The sequence below is a fragment of the Porites lutea genome, chromosome 12 (genome assembly GCF_958299795.1).
Source record: "Porites lutea chromosome 12, jaPorLute2.1, whole genome shotgun sequence".
In the NCBI taxonomy this organism is placed as follows: domain Eukaryota; kingdom Metazoa; phylum Cnidaria; class Anthozoa; order Scleractinia; family Poritidae; genus Porites; species Porites lutea.
Genome location: NC_133212.1, coordinates 6,879,697 through 6,900,051, shown reverse-complemented (window position 1 = coordinate 6,900,051; position 20,355 = coordinate 6,879,697). Strand labels below are relative to the sequence as shown.

General features: G+C 39.5%; 2 protein-coding genes across 2 annotated transcripts in view; one reads left to right on the top strand and one right to left on the bottom strand.

The window, feature by feature from the left end:
* LOC140921552 (uncharacterized) overlaps window positions 1-3,427 on the bottom strand; it is a 27,611-nt gene extending 24,184 nt beyond the window's left edge. Inside the window, exons 1-4 of the mRNA XM_073371555.1 lie at window positions 3,034-3,427; window positions 2,377-2,461; window positions 1,261-1,310; window positions 117-270 (exon numbers count right to left, since the gene is read on the bottom strand). Of these exons, the coding sequence (XP_073227656.1) occupies window positions 117-270; window positions 1,261-1,310; window positions 2,377-2,461; window positions 3,034-3,405 (661 nt within the window). The 5' untranslated portion in view covers window positions 3,406-3,427. The remainder of the gene's footprint in view (window positions 1-116; window positions 271-1,260; window positions 1,311-2,376; window positions 2,462-3,033) is intronic.
* Window positions 3,428-4,354: 927 nt separating this feature from the next.
* LOC140953629 (uncharacterized) lies at window positions 4,355-20,306 on the top strand. The gene is made up of 20 exons (XM_073403047.1): window positions 4,355-4,458; window positions 5,634-5,696; window positions 5,970-6,020; window positions 6,925-7,037; window positions 7,516-7,581; window positions 7,881-7,948; window positions 8,316-8,502; window positions 8,939-9,071; window positions 9,191-9,274; window positions 10,010-10,096; window positions 10,969-11,056; window positions 11,573-11,635; window positions 11,979-12,100; window positions 12,687-12,813; window positions 13,356-14,726; window positions 15,101-15,348; window positions 16,127-16,383; window positions 16,832-17,001; window positions 18,374-18,576; window positions 19,593-20,306. The coding sequence occupies exons 1-20, from the start codon at window positions 4,358-4,360 to the stop codon at window positions 20,167-20,169; spliced, it is 4,179 nt and encodes a 1,392-aa protein (XP_073259148.1). The 5' UTR covers window positions 4,355-4,357; the 3' UTR covers window positions 20,170-20,306.
* Window positions 20,307-20,355: the final 49 nt, after the last annotated feature.

Here is a 20,355-nt window from a genome sequence, read left to right as displayed (position 1 = left end):
TGGCTATTGATTTCAGGCTCTAAAACAATGGATACACTTTCAAATTACACTTGTAAAAGGTTTAATAAATTGACCCCAGCTTTAAAAAATCCACGAAACCTTCGTGCATCACTTACTTGGTATGTGTTCCCCTCTGATAACTTGTTCTTCCCATAGGGTAACAGGGACAACATGTGCAATGCCAAAACGGACACACAACAGAGAACGCTCAATTTCATCAATTTCTTCTGGTAAAGGCTTGTTGAGAAGCAGGACAAATTTATCACCACCCTAAGAGACAAATGTACTCATGGTTTAATCGTAAAAACATAATTATAGCTTGCATAGAGCTAGGACATAATTGGTACAAGAAAGTACGGACGTGCAAGTATGATGATGATGATGGACTTCACTTAGGTGTCTACAGTCTTCTAGCTGACCTCATAGGAACTACTTTATATGGGGGACACTGATTAAAATACTACCAACCTAACTACTAAATATAAGAATAATATTTTAATACAGAAAATAAAATAATTTTTACAAAACATAGGCTCCATAAAAATTTTCCGAATTTTGGGCAAGGCTGTGCTCTAACAAAAATTGAAGGGAGCCCAGTGCTCTGAACTTGCGAAATCCAACTGGTGCCCAGCATATGATTTCTATGAAAAAGCTAAGATTTTCTAGTCCCGAGAACAAAAGTTAGGCGCCAGGGGCTACCAGGCTCTGCTAGAGCACAGCCTTGCTGGGACATTTCATGTAAAGTAATGCTGATTAATTACAAGTTCTGTACTGTCTCGAAAATAGGGACTTAAAGCAATGACTACGGAATTGAAGGAGAAACATGTGAAGGGAGAGGAAGTCCCCTCACTCTTTCATAGTACCTGCTGCGCAGGCTTGCTGTCCTTTGTGTATGATGATGTTTGTGGGTGACCAGAGGAGCCTACAATCCTAATCTCCAGGTGTTATTTAATATTACACATGCACCATAAATATGTAGCCACCATTCGTTTGGACTTCCACTAAGAATGAATGGAATACACAGAATGCAATTTGATCACTCGTGTTGGGCCTCCTGTCTGAGTCACTCGTAATCTGATCACGCACGTTTTGACCATCAGTCACGTGAAACTTGCAAGCGTTAGAGCAAAAGCGTTTTTGACCTTCGATTGTTGTCACCCACACTCAGTAACTTATTATTACTAGTTTAAGGCTCGCTTGTTGGAATTTATCCTAACAGAACTTCAGCAAACTTTTCTTGTTACAACACTTCATCATTACCTCACATGGAGAAGAACTTGGAACAATTTCATTCACCAGCTCATCAGAACCTGCAAAAATAAAAAATAAAAATAACTTTGGATGTCAGTTTTAAAACCTGGTTGAACATGTTTATCTTTTTAAATACTCCCTTATTACATGAATACAAGCTCTTATCAAAACTAAAAGTGATGAGTGCATCAAAAAATGTACCTTCACAAACATTCTGGGATGGGTTGCTCGAAGCCTGGTTAGCGCTAACCGTTGGTTAAGAGGTATCAAAATGTATAGGTTTCCATGGTATTTAACGCTGGTTTAATAGCACTAACCATGCTTCAAGCAACCCGGGCCTGAAAATTAATTATCTTTCAGTTTTTACAGGTCTCCTCAAGTTAAAGACCATATTGCAAGACATGAGGATTTACAGTCGAACCTCCACTGATGACCACCTCTCCACAACAGCAAACTCTCTACAATGGCCACTTTTTTGGGCGGACAGTCCATACATTGACTCTTGTTTGAACCTCTCTACCATGGCCACCTTTCGCTGTCCCCAAAGTGGCCGTTGTACCCGGGGAAGGGGGGATACTTGGGTTAATGTTTGCTGGGTATGTGCCACTGGACTCTCAGAGCCCCTACCCCATTATAGTCTATTTTGTCTATTTTTTCGCCAATAATTTTATTATAGACCCAATCTTAGTCACTTTTTGGGAAATTAATGTAATGCTCGCGATCCCAACTTAGTCACTTCCTATTTATGCATCTACCTTAATACCAAATGTAGTTTCAAGCAGCGGAATGTAATAACGCCAATGCGAGCTTATTGTTAAATTTAATAAACAACAACTTTCTGATTATTTTAACCAAGAATCTTCCCATTTTGAATTTCTACTTACCACAAAAATCCGAAGATTAATTGTGACCCCATTCTAGTAACTCTATTGAAAATGCAACCCCATTATAGTCAATCCAGACGTGAAAATGCGACCCCATCCAGCGGCACATCCCTATTAGCCTCTCCTAAGGGAGTACCCCCCCCGACCATTGTTAAGTAGTAGCTTTCTCCTTAATTTGCAGATGGGGAGGAAGGACTTAACAAGGGATTTTAAAGGAACCAAATGTATATATATAAAGCACCTTTTTTAGCACCAGATGAGCTCAGGTCTTCTTCAGATTGAAGACCCTTTAAATAATCATCCAAGAGAGAACTGAAGTCTATTACCTGGGGGGAAAAAATGTTACAGTCAATCTTACATTTCTTCAAATGCAACTGCTTGATGACAGCATTGTGAGAAACTGGTCACCAAAGTCATGATTTGGATCAACTTCTCATTACACTAATATAACTAATCTTACGCCAGTATCTATGTATGGGCTCAATCGGCGTATGACGTAGCTAATGCTATTTATAGTTGCAAAAGCTCATGGTCTCGAAAATGTTTGTCGAAAAAAATACGTACAAGATTTCTGCCCGTCAAAGGTGAGTAGTGCAGTTTATTGGTGGCAAAACAAAACATTGATTTGCCTCTTTAACGAAGAGATCATTCGACATGTAAAGCTATATGAAATGTATTTTAGAAGTTTTATGAGCTAAAGCTCTGTAAAGATCGACCAGGATCGACCAGGTGATGTGGTCCACACTACGACTAGAGACCAAGCAAGCAAAAATGAACAAAAAACGTCTTGATACTCATTGAAATAGCTGAAAACAATATATAGTGCAAAAAAGCGCGAAAAACCGCTACAACGTGACACTTCTTAAGTGCAAGCATCTACATACTGCTACATTTGTACCTCCAACATTTTCCGTCCCTTGTTAGACGCTGATTTCTTCGATTCCTCGTGCTTCCGTTCACAAGCTTCGCTTTTCGGTTTCGTCGACCTGTCTTCGTAATCAAAGATCGTTGGAATAGCATCGTGCTTCAATAATACCTTTTTCGGCTTTGGTATGCCCAGAGACTCGAAAACTTTCGGATGAGTGGCATAACAGTGTGGCTCAAAATGCGCCGAGCACAATCTCGAATTCTTGTTTGGTTCCCAATTCAATCGTCTCACTTTCTCTTTCCAGATTTGACGATATTTCTCATCAGATGGAAACTGAAAAAAGCTCAGTTGCTTCATCTTTTTTCCATCGTTATTGCAATTGAAGGCGCTGCAATAAACCATTTTTAACTAAAGGAAAACCAGCATGTGAGTTGTGAGTCCTTGAAAGCTCGCAAAGATAGCACCAGTGACGTCATATGGTGAAGGAAGGGATGAAAATGCAAACTAACCGTTGATTGGGCATCAGACAACCAATGAAAACACTCGACACATTTCTTATGAAAATTTGCGCGGCATCTCTCAACATCAACAGTTCGAAGAAGCTGTTCAAATTCTCCGCTGATTTAAAGCTAGGATGAATCCACTTCTGTAAAAGTAAGTTATAGGGTTACAGAAGAGTTTATACAACCCCTTAGACAGGGTTATTCCCTGCTAGCACAGGGCAATAGCAACGCATGGTATTGTTGAGCTACGATCACGATTGACGATTGTTTTGATCGTGATGCCTGGAAATCAACATGCAAGTTTACGTTATTACCCACAAAAACAGAAAAAGACCTCTCTGTAATGTAGGCAACGATGTAAATAGTTAATGAGTGTTACGATAACTAAATAACGACTACAATATTCCCTTGATGATGTTGTTTGCGCTGCCATCGTACACACAATCTCGAATCTCGTGTTGCATAGATCATGCCGATTTCGGATCCATGCGCAAGCGAGCTTTACATAGAAGTACCTGCTTTCATGTAGTTAGGCTTATTAAAGTTACGTTTATATAGAAGCTGTCTAATACAGTCTTGAATGAAGGTTTTCTCAAATCGTGTCATTTTACTGTACACTCAAAATCTGGGCAAAATTCTACTCTCGATCCGTGACTTTTATAATCTCAGATCAGACAAGAGTCTACTGTACTTCAATTCAAATGAAAATTCTGGAGATCCAGAGGGATCAGTTGTTATAAGAAGTTCAGAATATATTATAATATTATTTCTGTGTGTTTCCCCTTTTTTTCTCTCTGTAACCAATAATTTTTCTCTTTACCTTTTCCTTTTCATTTTGATTTTGTTAAGAAATGACGTGTGTCAACAGACAAGTACCAGCAGGCCAATTGTCATCTTTTTTTGCTGGCAAAAAAGATGTGGCAACTTCATCAGAAGGTCAAGAATATTTAAGGTGACTATGTAATAAACAGCAGAATAAACCTTGGTCAAAAGCATTTTGACATGAATAGAATTTTCACCTTCAACATTATTTTAATGTCTTTCATAAAACAATAAAAAATTGGAGACCGATCGTTTTGATACGAGCTCAGGCGATGAAATGTCACAAAAATTTTGTTCATTTCAGCTATAGTTCGTGCATGAACAAGAATAACATTTTGGGTGAATATCCTTTGTTCTTTAAGCCAAGTACGTGAAACTATTTGCCACTCGCTTGAACAAGCTTGTATTGAAACGACTTAGTGGTCGCTTAGTGGAGGCGGTCACTTACAAGAATCATACCACAAGGGTCTCTCCTGAGAAGAGGTTTGGGAACATCCTAACTTTGTGGAAGATAATATTATTTATTGCACACAATTTCTAAGCTACGCCATGTGTAGTTCCATGTTGTTACTTAAGTTCTTCACATATTCTAAGTAGCATGGTGCACAGCAAACATGGAGATCAGAGAATGCATAAGGTGGTCACCAACAAGAGGTTAAAAACAATGAAAAATCATTAAACTCCCAGGCCTCAAAAGTGGTCGCGTTCGCTTACAGGAAATGGTCATTTACTATAGGCTTCAAATTTAAGGCTTTGTCTGGGAAAAGTTTGATGTTTTGGATAGGTGGTCGCACATGGAGGTGCCACTGTATTTGAAAGGGAAGGAAAAAGGGGACTAATGCAGGTGCAAGTCTACCCTGCCAGCAGAGCCTTTCTTTTACTTGCTGGATTTTGGCGTACTGGATAAAGACTCATTCAGAATAAAGTAAGATCTTTGTTGAGCAAGCACGACATGTTGCGAGGTTAATAATTTTGAACCCAGGCCTGTTAACTGTGTGTTTGATACAGCAGGCTCGGTTATGACCATCGATTTATCAATAAACAGATGCTCACACTACAAAAACAGTTTTATGAGAGAGAACAAGATTGATTGGTCCAGAAGTTTGGGCTGCATTGGCTTCAAAGGTGATTCAGGTAGTGCCTACTTTTCTCTCCTTCTTGATTAAGAAGAATACAAAAAAGGCTCTGTGTGCAGGGTGGTACAAGTCTAGAACATGAAGAACTTGCAAGGTCACGTTCTAGCCCAATCTAACCCTGCCATCTGTCATAAAACAACAAAATTTAATTGAATATATTTTTTTTCAGAATGCAAAGAAATGGCATCACTGTAGAACCTTTAAATTTTCCAGCAACTCCATCAGTACTTTGGTAAATATTACTGATAGTGAACCATAAAGATGCATTTAAAGTAATATGTAATCTTTGTCAGAGCTTGTTGTCATTGCTGTAAAAATGGAAAAAAATAATGCAAGAAAGATGTACATGTAACAGGGCTCGAAAAAAGTCCCATCCAGTAGTTTGGGATGGACAAGTTACTTGATAGCCTTAGTGACTATCCATAATAGATGGAGAGGAAACAGTTTGAAAATCAGTAAAGCATGTGACCTGTATTAAATAAATACTTTTATTGATTTTTATCAGGAACAGAACTGCCCAAGGGGAGTCTGAAACACTCCATTTGACAACAAAGAGGTTAGTGCTACATTATTATTGATAGTCAGGGTTCCAGCAGTTTGTGTACCTCTCTCAGTTTACAGTTTTTGTAATGTAAAAGACAACTTGCCTGGGCCTGATTGCTCAGCTGGTAAGTGAGTGTAAAAGATGAATAAGTACAAAAAAGTTACTTATACAGATCACCACTACATGTACCTCATCAAATTCATTAGACTATTAAGGCTGGTTTTCACTAATTGTACTCAGAAGCGTATAGGTTATGGTCTAGTGAAAACAGCATTTTGATTCTGTTTACGACTCTGTTGCTTAAGGTCCGCTTATGATGTAGTGACAAGCAGATGGTTTGAGTTGGAAGCAGAAGCGGAAGAACTAAACCAATCACAAAGCATGGGAACGTGCATTGTGATTGGTTCATCCTTCCGCTACTACTTCCGACACCAACAATCTGGTTTTCACTAGATCATAAAGAATGTAAGTAACAGAGTCATAAGCAGAGTCGGAAGAAAAAGAAATGTTCTGATTCTTCTGACTCCGATTCCGTCGTGCTTATGACTTTGCTTACAGCTCCGACTTCTGATTTTCACCAGGTCATAACCCTTTTACGACTCCGGTTACGACTCCAACTCCAATGTACTCCATCACTAGTGAAAACCAGCCTTTACTATCATATATATGCATGAATCTTAACCCATTTGTGTGGCATTCCATTTTGCATATAAATAAAGTAGCCCCAAAATACAACATGCAGAATATGCTGAATGGCCAGAAAATGTCAATTAAATCTGAAGTTTATCAATAAGGAAATCCTAGCCAATAAACTTTTCTGATAGGTTAATTGATTTATTTACACAGACTACTCATGACCTCTCTAATGCATTGCTAGTGAACTTTTTATTAGTTTTACTTCTGGCAATTTTTCTAGGAATGTGAGACTATATATCAATGAAAAAACTCTACGGCTGGCCCAAAGGCATGTCAGTCAAACCAAGTCTTCCTTTGAGTGCTTTTTGGTTGGAAGCATCTCTGTTGACTCAGGTAAGTATTAACTAAAGAAAGTTTCTCATACACTCAATACTGAACCCTTGATTCCTGAATTGCTAAACTGAGATAGTGCTGAGTGCATGTTTGCTGTTCATGTTTCAAGTGACTGGCCTGTTTCTTGAGAAAACAACTTTTAAAGCTATTTTATATACACTTCATGACATCTGGGCAGAAGGTTTGTAAAGGTCCACGTTATACACACCTATTGTCATCATTAATCGTACCCAGGCCTGCAATAAAAAAATGTGAATCCGATGGGCAAGCATTTCTCACAGTGACATTTTGCTTGTCTGGGCCCACTTTTTGCTCCTCTTTACTACAATTCGTTAAGAATGACTTGCATCTGCCTGGGCATTGGACAAGCTAAGTGAGCTTTAAAAGTTACTTGCTCAGCAAGAAAATCCATTGATATTACAGCTACATGTATGAATTTATAAATGTTGTGTTTAAAAGGCAAATCATTGCTCTTCAGGAGAAGACTGTGTTGATGTTACTGTTGACAGATTTGATCCAGGAAGGGAAGTGCTGGTAAACAGTGGTAAGGATTTTTGTTGTTGTTATTTTGTTCAGTATAAACTTACTATTAAAATTTATGATAACAGTTTAAGGTACATTGTAACTTGCATACACTGTGTCGCTTAACAACATGGAAATAATATGTATGGGTACATGAAACAGTTTGTCACTGCAGCACTGATTTTCTGTAATAATATTAATGGTTATTTTGAAATGTTTTCACTTACTGAAGGTTTTGTTTAATCTGTGATAGCACCCTATTCATGTACAGTGTACATGTACGTGACATGCCTTAAAAGCTTCTCTTTGAAATCATTCTAGGTTCACGAAAAGTCAAGAGAAAAGTCCCAACAACAGTTGTCCCAGGAGATCATATTGTACCCATATCTGTAAGTTATATTTTATTTGTTATTTTTGAAACTGAATCACCACACTTCTAGTTCATGGCAAACTTGAGTCACTAATAGATTTAAAAAGTGTACTTGAAAAAATAGTATATTAATTAACCCTTTAAACCCTAATCTTGAGTGATCAGCATCAAATTTCTCCTTGTAATAGCAATGCTATGTAAGACAGAGTGGTCATGAGAATTAAGGACATGATCACACAAGATGTATTTGTTTAATATTTTATCATGTTCTCCTCACTACTTCTGTAGGAAATGAATAGGGGCAACAAAGGAGAGTTTTACATGTAATTTTGATTTTAAGGTTTAAAGGGTTAACCCTGTTGCCCATGTTGTTGCTTTTTTTATAGTTCATTCAAGGACTAAGTGGAGCAGACAATGCAGTGATGCACACAGAAGATGAATTTTACAAAGCCTTTCAGGTTCTTTTCGGAACAATAAGTAGCCAGGAACCTGTCAACTTATCTCATCTTGTGAGCCTGAAAGTGTCTTGTCATTCGCATGGAAATGATGATGAGATCATAATCAATGTGAACTGTAAGGACCCGTACTCATTTTTTGTTTCTAAATATAAAGTTAATCTCTGGCAGCACCAGCGTCTGCTGAAAACTACTGTCTGTAGTCATCACTGAAGAACTGGTTACTCATAGTTAAAACAAAATTAAGGAGGCTAATAAATCTGTTGCTTTGTTCCTCAACAACAACAACCAAAAAATATTAGAGTAGAGCTAACATAAAAAGCTGCAAGTTTGGAAGGGAAAAATTCCCTTTTTCTACCCTTACACCCTGGAGTGCCTTTTGTTGTTGCCTACTTGAATTGTTTTTCTTCTTCCTTATAAATTTTCTGGAAAGGAGAACTCCTGTGTACCTGGCCTATTGTCCTTTACAATACAGGTTTGCACCAAGACTAGCACAGTCTTGTTTTCCTTCTTGTGTTAAGACTTGTCTATCTATCTGTTTTGATAATTTTAAGGTGGCACCATCACTATGGCAACACAAATTCAAGCCATTCCGGTCGCACCTGTGCCCATCATTCCCACAGCGCTTGCTAGGAATCTATCAGGTCCCTTGAGACTAAGTGAGGTGCAGGGAATGCCAAAAAATGGGTGAGTATAACTGTGAGTCCCTTGTTTTATTTTCCACTTTTATGTCATTTTTAAATGCAAATTTTTGTTAATGGTTAAGTGTTTTTCAACTTAACTACTATCTCTGGATTATGTTGTAGATACTTAACAATGGATCACACTCGGAAGTTGCTGTTGCTGTTAGAATCAGATCCAAAGGCTTTCTCTTTGCCTCTTCTTGGAATGTATGTAACACCCTGCCACAGTTTGTAGTTTATACTTTTTTGCTGTAGCATTGTAAAGTTTCAATTTGATGAAGTCTGCTTCCACCACTACCAACTACTACCACCACCACCACCACCGCCGCCACCGCCACTGCTGCCGCCGCTGCCGCCACCACCACCACAGCTACTACTACTACTACTACTACTACTACTACTACTACTACTACTACTACTAATAATAATATTAATAACAACAACAACAATATTGATATTAATTTTGGGAATTTGAGTGGAGAGAAGGGGGGTTCACGAGACAAAGGATTTATTTTGCACTTTCTACACTTTTAATGGCGATAAAATGACAGACTGAAAAAAGTTTATTCTGTTAACAAAATGATCACCACCATAGTAAACTAATTAAAAGCAAACTTGCTCAACTTTTCTTGTATGATTGTGGTGACTGATTTTCTCAATTGATGTGAGAGTAGGGAGTGACAATTTTTCCCTGCACTTGAAATGAAAAAGTGAAATTGAGACTGGCAAAAAGATTAAATAAGCATAATTATTATTCTATGAGATTTTTGGATTGTTATACATTTCTGGGAAACAGCTACCCACCTACCTCTCCCCTAAGCCAACATTTTGCCCTAAGTGAGCAGTAAGGGCAAAATGTTGGCTTAGGGGAGGGGTAGGTGGGCAGTTCCCCAGAAATGTGTAATGATCCAGATTTTTTTTTGTCACATACTTTCTCTTTAGTTGGGTGAGTGGAACTTACAGCATTCATCATCCTTTTATATGGGCTTGCTGCCTGCGCTTCATCTTTTCAACTGCCATCCAGCAAAGGTATGTACCAGATGGTTCAAGGAGTTAGATTTGCTTTATGGAAAAAAAAACACACACACACACTTAAACATGCTTAGACTTTGGACATGGCTTACATAACTTAAGCAAAACAAAGAGAGTCTCTTATTCATAGCACAGGCTCTTACAAAATGAATTAAAATGTTTTGGTTATAGAGTACTAAAGTGTGACGTCATAAAAATGAAATTTCTGAAATTATGGAATTTGTCAGGATATTCTGAAAGAACAATGTCCAAGAGGCCTACTTGCCAAAAATGGGCATTTGGGGGCAAATTGTCTCTGAGATCGTAGCCCAGTTATGCTTACAAAACTCCATACAAACCCTTCTAAATTTTTTTTGGGTCGACCCAAAAAAAAATTAGAAGGGTTTGTATGGAGTTTTCTGAGTATAACTGGGCTACGATCTCAGAGACAATTTGCCCCCAAATGCTCATTTTTGGCAAGTAGGCCTCTTGGACATTGTTCTTTTAGAATATCCTGACAAATCCCATAATTTCAGAAATTTCATTTTTATGACGTCATCACTTTAGTACTCTATTACTTAATAACATAAACCTAAATGCAAGCGCAGTTTTAAATCCCTTTTAACATAAATCCCTTTTAACATGATCAGTTTAAGATCGTGGTAAACTCTTTAATGTTAAGTTTATCCCTTCCCCCTAACTTACTTTGAACATCAAATTCTCTCTTGAGGCTTTGGGATGGGTGGGGTACGTGTCAGCAGTTTGCCAGAGTCTTAATAAGCTTTCTTATCAATTAAAATCCGTAACTATTTTTTGACATAATTTTGCTTTCTCCCTGACCTTCCTGCATGGTTAATGATGAATGCTGCTCTGCTTTTTTTCTTTTACAGAGTGTTTGCTCCTCCTAATTCATTTTTGCTTCTCCTGTACTCTCCTGTAAAGCCAACACCTGAATTCTGGGAGTGCTGCATGGACTTGGTAACTATCATTGGGGATATTTCATTTACCTCACAGAATAGATACAGTATCTCTCATTTCAACCACACTATAATACTTTTTGTGACGAAAAATGTGTTGAAAAAGCTTCATCACCACCATCACTTTCAAAACAATTTGGGTAACTAATCAACTTCATATTGTAGGGCTCATTAAAAACTTGAATTCCAGCTTGTTCTTTACGCAAGCGAATCTCACATTTTGCTTGCCCAGGGCCACTTCTGGCTCATCTTGTTAGCAATATAGTTTATAGAGGAAGACTCGCCTGCACCCTGTCCACTGGGCAAGCAAGCTTTAAAAGTTACTTGCTCAGCAATAAAATCTACTAGTGCTGGACTACTAGACAGGACTTTTCTGAGCCCTGTTTGCACATGTATCTGTATTTGCAATCCTCAAGCCACACCACCCTTAGAATAATAATAATAATAATAATAATAATAATAATAATAATAATAATGGTTGAATTTCCTTGAATGACAGTATTGTCCTATGTTACAGGGGCAACCTGAACAGAAAATGTTTGAGTTCTACAGCTGTTACGAAAACCTGCACTTGGAAATTGTAAGTAACTGGACCAAAATAATTATAGTGCACATGTATAATGATGATGACAATGATAATTTGTACTGGTTGAGGTCAAAGTAGCGGTTGTTTCTCAGTTGTTTCCTTTTAATTTTGCAGGCAACATTGCACCAATCATAATTAAGAGAGCCCAAGACTGATATTAATTTACAGTTAAAAAACAACCACAGCTTATAGACCGAGACCTGGAGGAAAAAAAAGCACTAATATTGTTCAGTTTAATCATTGATAAAGCTCATTTGAAATTTGCAGTAAATATAAAACTGTAACTTTTCAAAAAAAGACTACGTTAAATACGATATGCATCACTTTAATATTGTAGCCACCTGGTCCCAGTTCCTCTGATCCACTTTGCTTTGAGCTGTTCCCTGCTCCTGAGGGAATGGGAAGGAGTCTTTTTGAGCAAGCCATGGAGAGGTGGGAAATAGACAATAAACCACTAAGGTAACCTGCCATCAGCTTTTTCTTTACTTTGTGTCAGATTTCCTTTGTATAGTGTTTTAACAGAGAGGGTTATGGGCACCTCTTGATTCAACTTCATAGATGGCCTGGAGGGACAGTATACAAACAGTATACAGTAATTTCTAATTTTCTCCTTTCACAAGAATTAAAAACCCTTAATTCTGTATCATGCAACCCCCCCTTTCACTCCTTCAAGGAAATATTAATAATAAATCTTTTGTTCATCTCATATGTCATGCTCTCTCTTGTTATCAAGTTGAATTTATATTTTTATATAAAGAGTCAACTCACTGATTACAGACACCCTCAGCACTGCAAGATAGCAACCTTAATAGTGAGAGTCTGTTGTATTGGGATATAATTTCAGTCAAACAATCATAATTTATCTTTGCTGAGGTTTAAGATGCTTTCTGGCAAAACTTGATTGTCGCTGCTGTATTCAAAGAAGCCTAATATTGGAATATTATATTTATTAGTTTCAGTCACTGCAATATCTGTAAGTACTCAAACTCTGATTTCTTCTGGGGAAAAAATGTAACTGACAGGAAAAGAAATTGTCTTATCTCAGATTATATCAAGGTGGAATTTCCTCATTTCAAAAGCAAGTAATGACTTCATCAGCACAGGGTCCGGGTGAAGAGGAACCAAGTCCCGAACCTAGGCCCTCTCCATCTCCCCATCCACAAAACTTACAGGTAAGGCTAGGGATCGAGACGACTTTATGTGGCAGAAGCATTTTTAAGCTGATGACCGAACCTTGGTCAATAACGCATATATCCTGGTTTTGCAGTGTGCTTAGGGAGGTTACAATCCGACTATGGCGAAATCCACGACAATGTCCTTGAAAAATAAACTTCATATCCTTTGACACATTTTGGCAATTATCCCAATTCGCCTTGTTACTTAAAAGAAGGGAATTTGTATTGGAGGTGAAGAGGGGGAACCACACCCAAGTTCAAATAGAGATGGTAGAATTTATCGCCTTGCTGTTCCCGTTCGCAAGTAAACTTAAAATTTGGCCATTTCACGTCCCGTTTGTGAACAGAACAGCAAAGAAATTCACAAAAGGGCATAATGAGCCGCAGAGTTATTGTTTTGCTCATTAAATCTATTGCTGTATTGACACTGACTCATACTGCCGTCACCGTCGTAGCTTCATATGGTCCCTTATCTCACACTGGGCACAACAAACATCAGGATTGAATTTATTAATTCATGATTTCTTCCATGTTCACAGTTTCTCATACCAGATGTACCAGAAACGTCCTTGTCCCTCAGCTTTGAAGAACACATTCCAGGAGAGTTTTCAGAGCAGGGATATGTAAATCAACAGATTTTTCCACAGCCAAATCCAAAGAAACTACAAACAAAGCCTGATAAACAGTCTCTGAAACGAGTCCAACATAATCAAGAAAATAATTTAGTAAGAAATCAAGGGAAAAGGTCGCCAGGTTTTCCAAAGGAAAAGCAAAATGGTAAGCAGTTTAGGGCTAATGGTGGTTGGCAGGATTCACCATCGAGGGAACCCTTGAAACAAATTTTAGCTCCGAATCATGCTAATAACAATGTTATGGACCAACAACAGGTCTCCAAGAGGCCTCTTCCAATGCAAGGCTCTTCTGGTGTTCAGAAAGCTCCTTTAAAAAGAGGGAATGCTCTTGGTCGTGATGTGAAAGGGAGATCACCAAAATCTTTCACAAGTGACAGTAATTCGAGATCGAAAGTGAATGGGAAACAGCTATCAGCAAAGGGACCCAATGCTTTGCATCATACCGATGTTAGAAACAACCAGCAAACAAATGGACGTAAATTTCAGACAATGCGAAGTAATCCTCAGAGTCACGAAGGTAGGGATGACAAAGTAATTTCCGATTTTTCAAGTGAACAAGTTGTTCCTCCAAACCAACCAGCAGGAAATACTAGGCAAAGACATGTTGATCAGCGGCAATTTTTTGGACATTCAGATGGCCAAGAGTTACATCATAACAGCTGCCCTCTACCAGTCAACCAAGTGCAAAGACCTGTATTGGAAACAGTTTTTGAAGGTGATACACCAGATGGAACACTGAACAAAAGTATGAATGAAACAGAATTAGAATTTCAGCTCGGTGAAACAATGCAAGCTCAAGAAGCTTTGCAACAAGCTCAGAGGGTCGCAAGTGATGTAGGCAGAGATGCTGACAAAAATGGAAACCCTGGTTTAATTTTCGATCAAGATGGAAAACAAAATGTTGTTTTTCAGTGTATGGAGCAACAAAGAAAAGAGGGATCTGTTTCAAGGCGAGGGAATCTTGAAAACATGGAGGATAGGATAAACCAGCCTATAATCTGTAGACAAGACAGTCATGAGGAGATGCCAGGCTGCAGTACTGTTTCTGCTTCTGACAGCAGAATGGATCAGGCCCATAGTGAAACAACACAGGAATTTAAAGTTACGGATAGACACACTTTTGACAGAGAACATGACGAAAAACTGCCAGAAAAAAAGGAGACAGCGGATGTTGTGACAAGACAGGCAAACCAGAAGTGCTCAGGAAAAATGACACGGCCAGATCCTTATGAGCTTCTCATGAGACAGGATGCGCAATTGAGGCAACTACAAGAGCAGGTAATGTTTGTAGTAAGTAAATCGCTTCTGCATGAATTTGAATGACGGTAACATATACATGTACATAAAGTGCAAATTTGAAACTGGTAAGGCCAGGTAATAAGGCATCACTTTAATGATAATGGTGATGATGATGATGATGATGATCATTTACATGGTCATTTGAAGTTCTTGCACCATGTGCACTTTTTAAGTTATTGTAAGCAGAATATCATTTGCCTATGAGGAACCCTGTAGCATGCATGCCAGACTGCATGGTATCTTAATGTTCACAGCATGGGCTTCCAACCTCCGAGCTTTTGGCCTGAAGGGCTCCTTCATATTCTTTCTAGGAAAGAGCCTTTGACCTTCTCAACATTCCCTTTACATTGCAGATCAAGCTGTTACTACAACAACAAAATTCACAACTCCCCCATGCTAACCCCTTGCTGACCCCTCCAAGAACTCCTCACAATGAATGTTCCCATGGTAACAGTAAGCCCACAGATAACTCCCCTGTTTCCATGGTGACAGTATGCACAAACACAGGTGCAAGTCTGTTGATAGGAACTCCAGTAAAGCCAAATGGAAAGAGATCAGCTGCTACGTCACCCATGAAAGAAAAGGATATGAATAACAGCAGGTTTGGGCATAAATTTTTAATTGAATGACCAGGAAGGCTGCCTACTTTTCGATGTTTTAAATTTTCCTGCAGACGATGTGAATGTTTTTTAAACAATCAGCTTGTAACGTTTCAATTTTTACCTCTGTAGCCTGTGCAAACAGCTGACATTCCGCGACGCCACCACTGGTTTCCGCGCGAAATGTCGTCTGAGAACGAGCCAGAAAATTCGATACTGATGACGTGTCACTATCCAGATCTAGGTGGTGCTTCTGATTGGTTGAAGCAAATTTTCCGCGCGGCACGACCAATCAGAAGCACTACTCAGATTTGGGTAGTGGCACGTCATCAGTGTGGAATTTCTGCGCTCGTTCTTCAGACGTTATTCTTCGGCGAAACCAGTGACAGTGTCGCAAATTTTGGTTGTTTTCTGAGGCTAGTACTAGTACCTCTGAAATGTTTGTACTGTCAATAAGGATCACATGTTCCATGGACACTGAAAAGTTCTTTCTGTAGCCGGAATATAAACCCCTCACTTGGACACAACGCTACTGGCGCACTCAAGTTTTGCACCTTCTTTCAAGATTTCTTGGGAATTTTGTCCACGTTGCACTGGTAGAAAAATAGATATTTTACCTAAGAAATGTGTAAATGCTTGAAGTTTGTGGAAACTCTAAGAAAAAATTCATGCCAAAGCCCAAAGAGTGCATGACGTTTGTTTAATGTGCCAGATTAATATTTAATTGATGAATAAGGAGGCGTGTTGCCTGAAAGTTTGGGTCATTATTTCTATGTGTAGATCTTTGCCATCGTCAAGTAAAGAAACAAGCCAATACAATCAGAAAGAATCCGAATGTCATGACATAACGGTCAGTCCTGAGGAATTAGCCAATCAAGTGATAGAACTTGACGACCCTAGTCAGACGCTGGCTTCATCCCTTCATGCAGTTGATATTCCCAGTTTTGTTGAAAGCCCTTCTGGTGTGACCAGTCCTAGTTCCGCTGATCGGGCTAAACAAGGACGTATGGAAACGAGTTTATCCAGTCCTGTGTTAGGTAAGCTGTTATGATAGCAAAAATAATTATGAAGAACTGGCCTGAATACATGAGCAGAAATCCAAAGGGGTTAATTTTGTTGTCGTTGTTGTTGTTGTTATTTTTTGTATTATTTTTGTTTTTGCAACACTTTGATGAGTAACACTTAGTATACACAAAAGTGAAAGTAAAATGCATGCTGTGATTCGTGCTGCGTGGTGCAACTGAAAAGAGAAAGAATGTGACCCTTACCTTTGTCTTGCTATTCTCGATCTCACCAAGGGTCGCATGTCGCGCGAATTTCCGCGCGGTCTCGCGTGTTTTGCCCATGGTACTTAAGTCTCAATATTCTCGATTTCACCTCGGGTGGCATGTCGAATTTCCGTGTGGTCGCGTGTCTTACCAATGGTATTCTTCACTAGGAAAAACGTTGTGACCTTAACATTTTGAGTTGTCATACATTTCTCAGGCGAAAGTGCAAGTGTTCTTGTAGAGAAAAGGCAGGATGGAAGCGAACCACACGCCATAAATGACGAAGCGAATGAACGTGCTGTCGAGGAGGAAGAAAGCAGACGATTGAAGTCAAACCATGCTAGCCTGCTAGAGAGAAATGAGCGTCAATTTTATGACAATCTATTGGTGAGTAGAAATGGTAGGGCGTCATGTTTCATCATTTGTCATCAGTTTTGCCGATCTCTGCACCTTTCTATCTTGCAACCCAGAGGGTTAGAATGACTGGTGCATTTTGCTTGTTCGGGCTTTCCACCGAAAAGCTACATTTAAAAGCCTGTATAGTTAAAGTGTGCTACAAGAAAACGTGTAACGGCAACGACGTTTGGATGCTATGAGCTGCAGAATAGAGTACTAAAGTGTGACGTCATAAAAATGAAATTTCTGAAATTATGGGATTTGTCAGGATATTCTGAAAGAACAATGTCCAAGAGGCCTGCTTGCCAAAAATGAGCATTTGGGGGCAAATTGTCTCTGAGATCGTAGCCCAGTTATACTTACAAAACTCCATACAAACACTTCTAAATTTTTTTTGGGTCGACCCAAAAAACAATTAGAAGGGTTTGTATGGAGTTTTCTGAGTATAACTGGGCTACGATCTCAGAGACAATTTGCCCCCAAATGCTTATTTTTGGCAAGCAGGCCTCTTGGACATTGTTCTTTCAGAAGACCCTGACAAATCCCATAATTGCAGAAATTTCATTTTTATGACGTCACACTTTAGTACTCTATTGGTTTAAAGGAGTGCATCCCCCAACCAACCACCCAACCTTCACTGGAATTCCATAATCCTCCCTCGTTGTTCCCTACCCTGTGATTAGAGACCTTTAGATTAGACGACGAGGGCGAGATTAAATGGAAAGCTTCATTGTACTTTTTCGCGAGAAAAGTTAGCACGGTTATTTCTTTATTGAAGGTGGTTAAGCCCTCTCTCGATCGCAAAGTGATAAAATTTCTACCAAAGATGACTGGTTTTCGCCACTACGAGATTAGAGGGATTTAGATTTTAGGACGAATACGATAAGGAGTTTACTTTTCTTCACCAATAATGTTAGTACGGCTTTTTATACTGAAGGAGATTAAGCCCTCTCCCGATCGCAAAATGATAAAACTTCTTACATTTGATAATTTGTTCCGGCCACTACGACATTCTCGCTAAAACTCCTGCGTCGTCCCCAGTCGCTCGCGATCACTGGGGGAAATTTGAGTTTCTCGCTTGTTTCGCGTGCTCGCGAGTTCCCCAATTCCCTCTTAGACTTGGGAAAGCCGGTGGAGGGGGCAGCTAAAACTCGTAGTGGAATGACGAAGGCTATCATATTTTCCGGCCAAAATGAAGCTGGTTCACGCGCGAGCAATACTTACTATTGAGAAAATCTCGTACTCGTAGTCGTCCCCGTCTTAGGTTCTAAAGATCTCTATTTATAAGGGAACACAGAGTAGGTAAAGAAAAGTCATCAGTATCCATGTACGAATGATACTCATCCTGGCGTGTTATTTTCAGAATCAAGTTAAGACCATCCTTGATCAACAAGCCGAAGATGAATCTCATTCACACAAGGAATCCGAGAAATCTGTTGAGAAGGAACGAGTTACTGTGCACGAGCCAACACGCGAGGAAGTAGTCGCGGCAACGATGAAAGAATTACAGAAGATCCAAACTTCTTATGGTGAAACTGGAGATATGGACAACGCAGAACCTTCAAAGTAAGAGAAAATTTACTTAAAGTTTAGTATGTTGAGGAGTTGTAGGGGCGGATCTGGGGGGAGGATGTAGGGAGTGCCCACCCCGCCCCCCACGAGATGACCTTTTGCGGCTTTCGCAAAATATGCAGATATGTATGATATTTATTCTCAGTAGTTCACATTATGTTATTGCCTTGTCAACAGCCTTCTTCTTCGTATTCGCTTTTAAAATTTGTTTACGTCATCAGTCAGTTACGCCATTCCTTAGTGGTGCACTCCTCCTAAGAAAAATCGTGGATCCGCCCCTGAGTTGCATTAGTTCATTTTGTAATAGATAGAGCGTTCTCGCCTGTCGTCACGAGCTCCATATTAGGGACCTTACGAAACTACGACGGTAACGGCAACGGGAACGTCGAAAAGTCAGTAGGTTTATTTGAGCAAAACAACAACTCTGCACGTGCATCACGCTTTTTTGTACATTTCTTAGCCGTCCTTGCACAGCTGCAACGTGAACTGACCAAATTTTTAGTTGACTTGAGAACGGGAACGGCAAGGCGATGAATTTTAATCTCTCTCTGAACTCGGACGCGGTCCCCTCTGTTCAGTTCCAACCTAATTTCCTTTCTTTCAAGTAACTGGGTGACTTGGTAAAAGGAAGAAAAAGTTTCAAAGGATGCGAAGTCTATTTTTCAGCAACGTTTTCACTGGCGTCGCCGTTGCCGGATCGTAAGGTCCCTATTTTGCAAGGAATTAATCCAAGATTAGACAGCCACGATTCGCGGTACCCTAGCAAACACAAGGCACGGACTGCTTGCTAATCAATTCCGAGTTGGTGATGATTAGTTTCGACAAGTCCGAATCTTAACCGACTGAGAAAATCTTGAGTTCTGATTGGGTCCGATAGTATTTCTTTGTTACTTACAAACCTACATTCGGAAAACGCGCAACGCGTCGGCACATTTGGCAAAAAGCAATCCACTCAACGTCAGAGTCATCCGAAAGATACAAACAAATTAACAATCTTTTTTTATCTTCAGGCTTCCGTACACTTCAACCACTAGACAATGGCCGCTGCACAAATCAGTGTCACTGAGTGCAATACCAGACCATCCTCACATCAATTATGTGTCGTTCTCCGTTGACGAGACACTTGACGAGGTCTTCAGCGAGACCTACCTAAAATATCTCACTGACACTCAACTACAAGAGCTTCAACACATGAGCGGCCACCACAAGAAGCACAGCCGCGACAGAGCAGTAACATTTAGTGTTCTAGAAGAAGCCAGGAGTACTTCGCTAAGGAAAGGATCGGTTGATCTAAGTTCTCTGTCAGCCACGGATTACACTTGGAATAACTTGTCCATGGCTACCAGAGATTATTTGGGGAAATATTGTTTAGGTCCAACACAACCTGGCGATAGTGTCGAAAGTAGTAAAGGGACTGCAGAAAAGAAAGTGACAGAAGTGAGTAATAGGAGTGAAAGATCCCATTCCTCTGTGACGTCACAGGGGTGTACAGCCCCGCCCTGTACTCCGGAGCCCACCAATAAGGATGAGAACGACTCACAGATCTTAGACATAATGAGACTCAAGAAGCTGCCAAAATTGTTTTGACAAACGTGTTCTGCAACAGCGTGTAGATGACGGACACTTCTACCATGCGTCGTTGTAGTTTACCAGGTTCTTTCTCATACAGGGGTTCGTATACACGACATACAACACTGGGGATTATTTCTTTATTTTCTCTGTGACATTCTATCAATCCATACATGACCTACATCGTCTGCAAAAATTATTTCC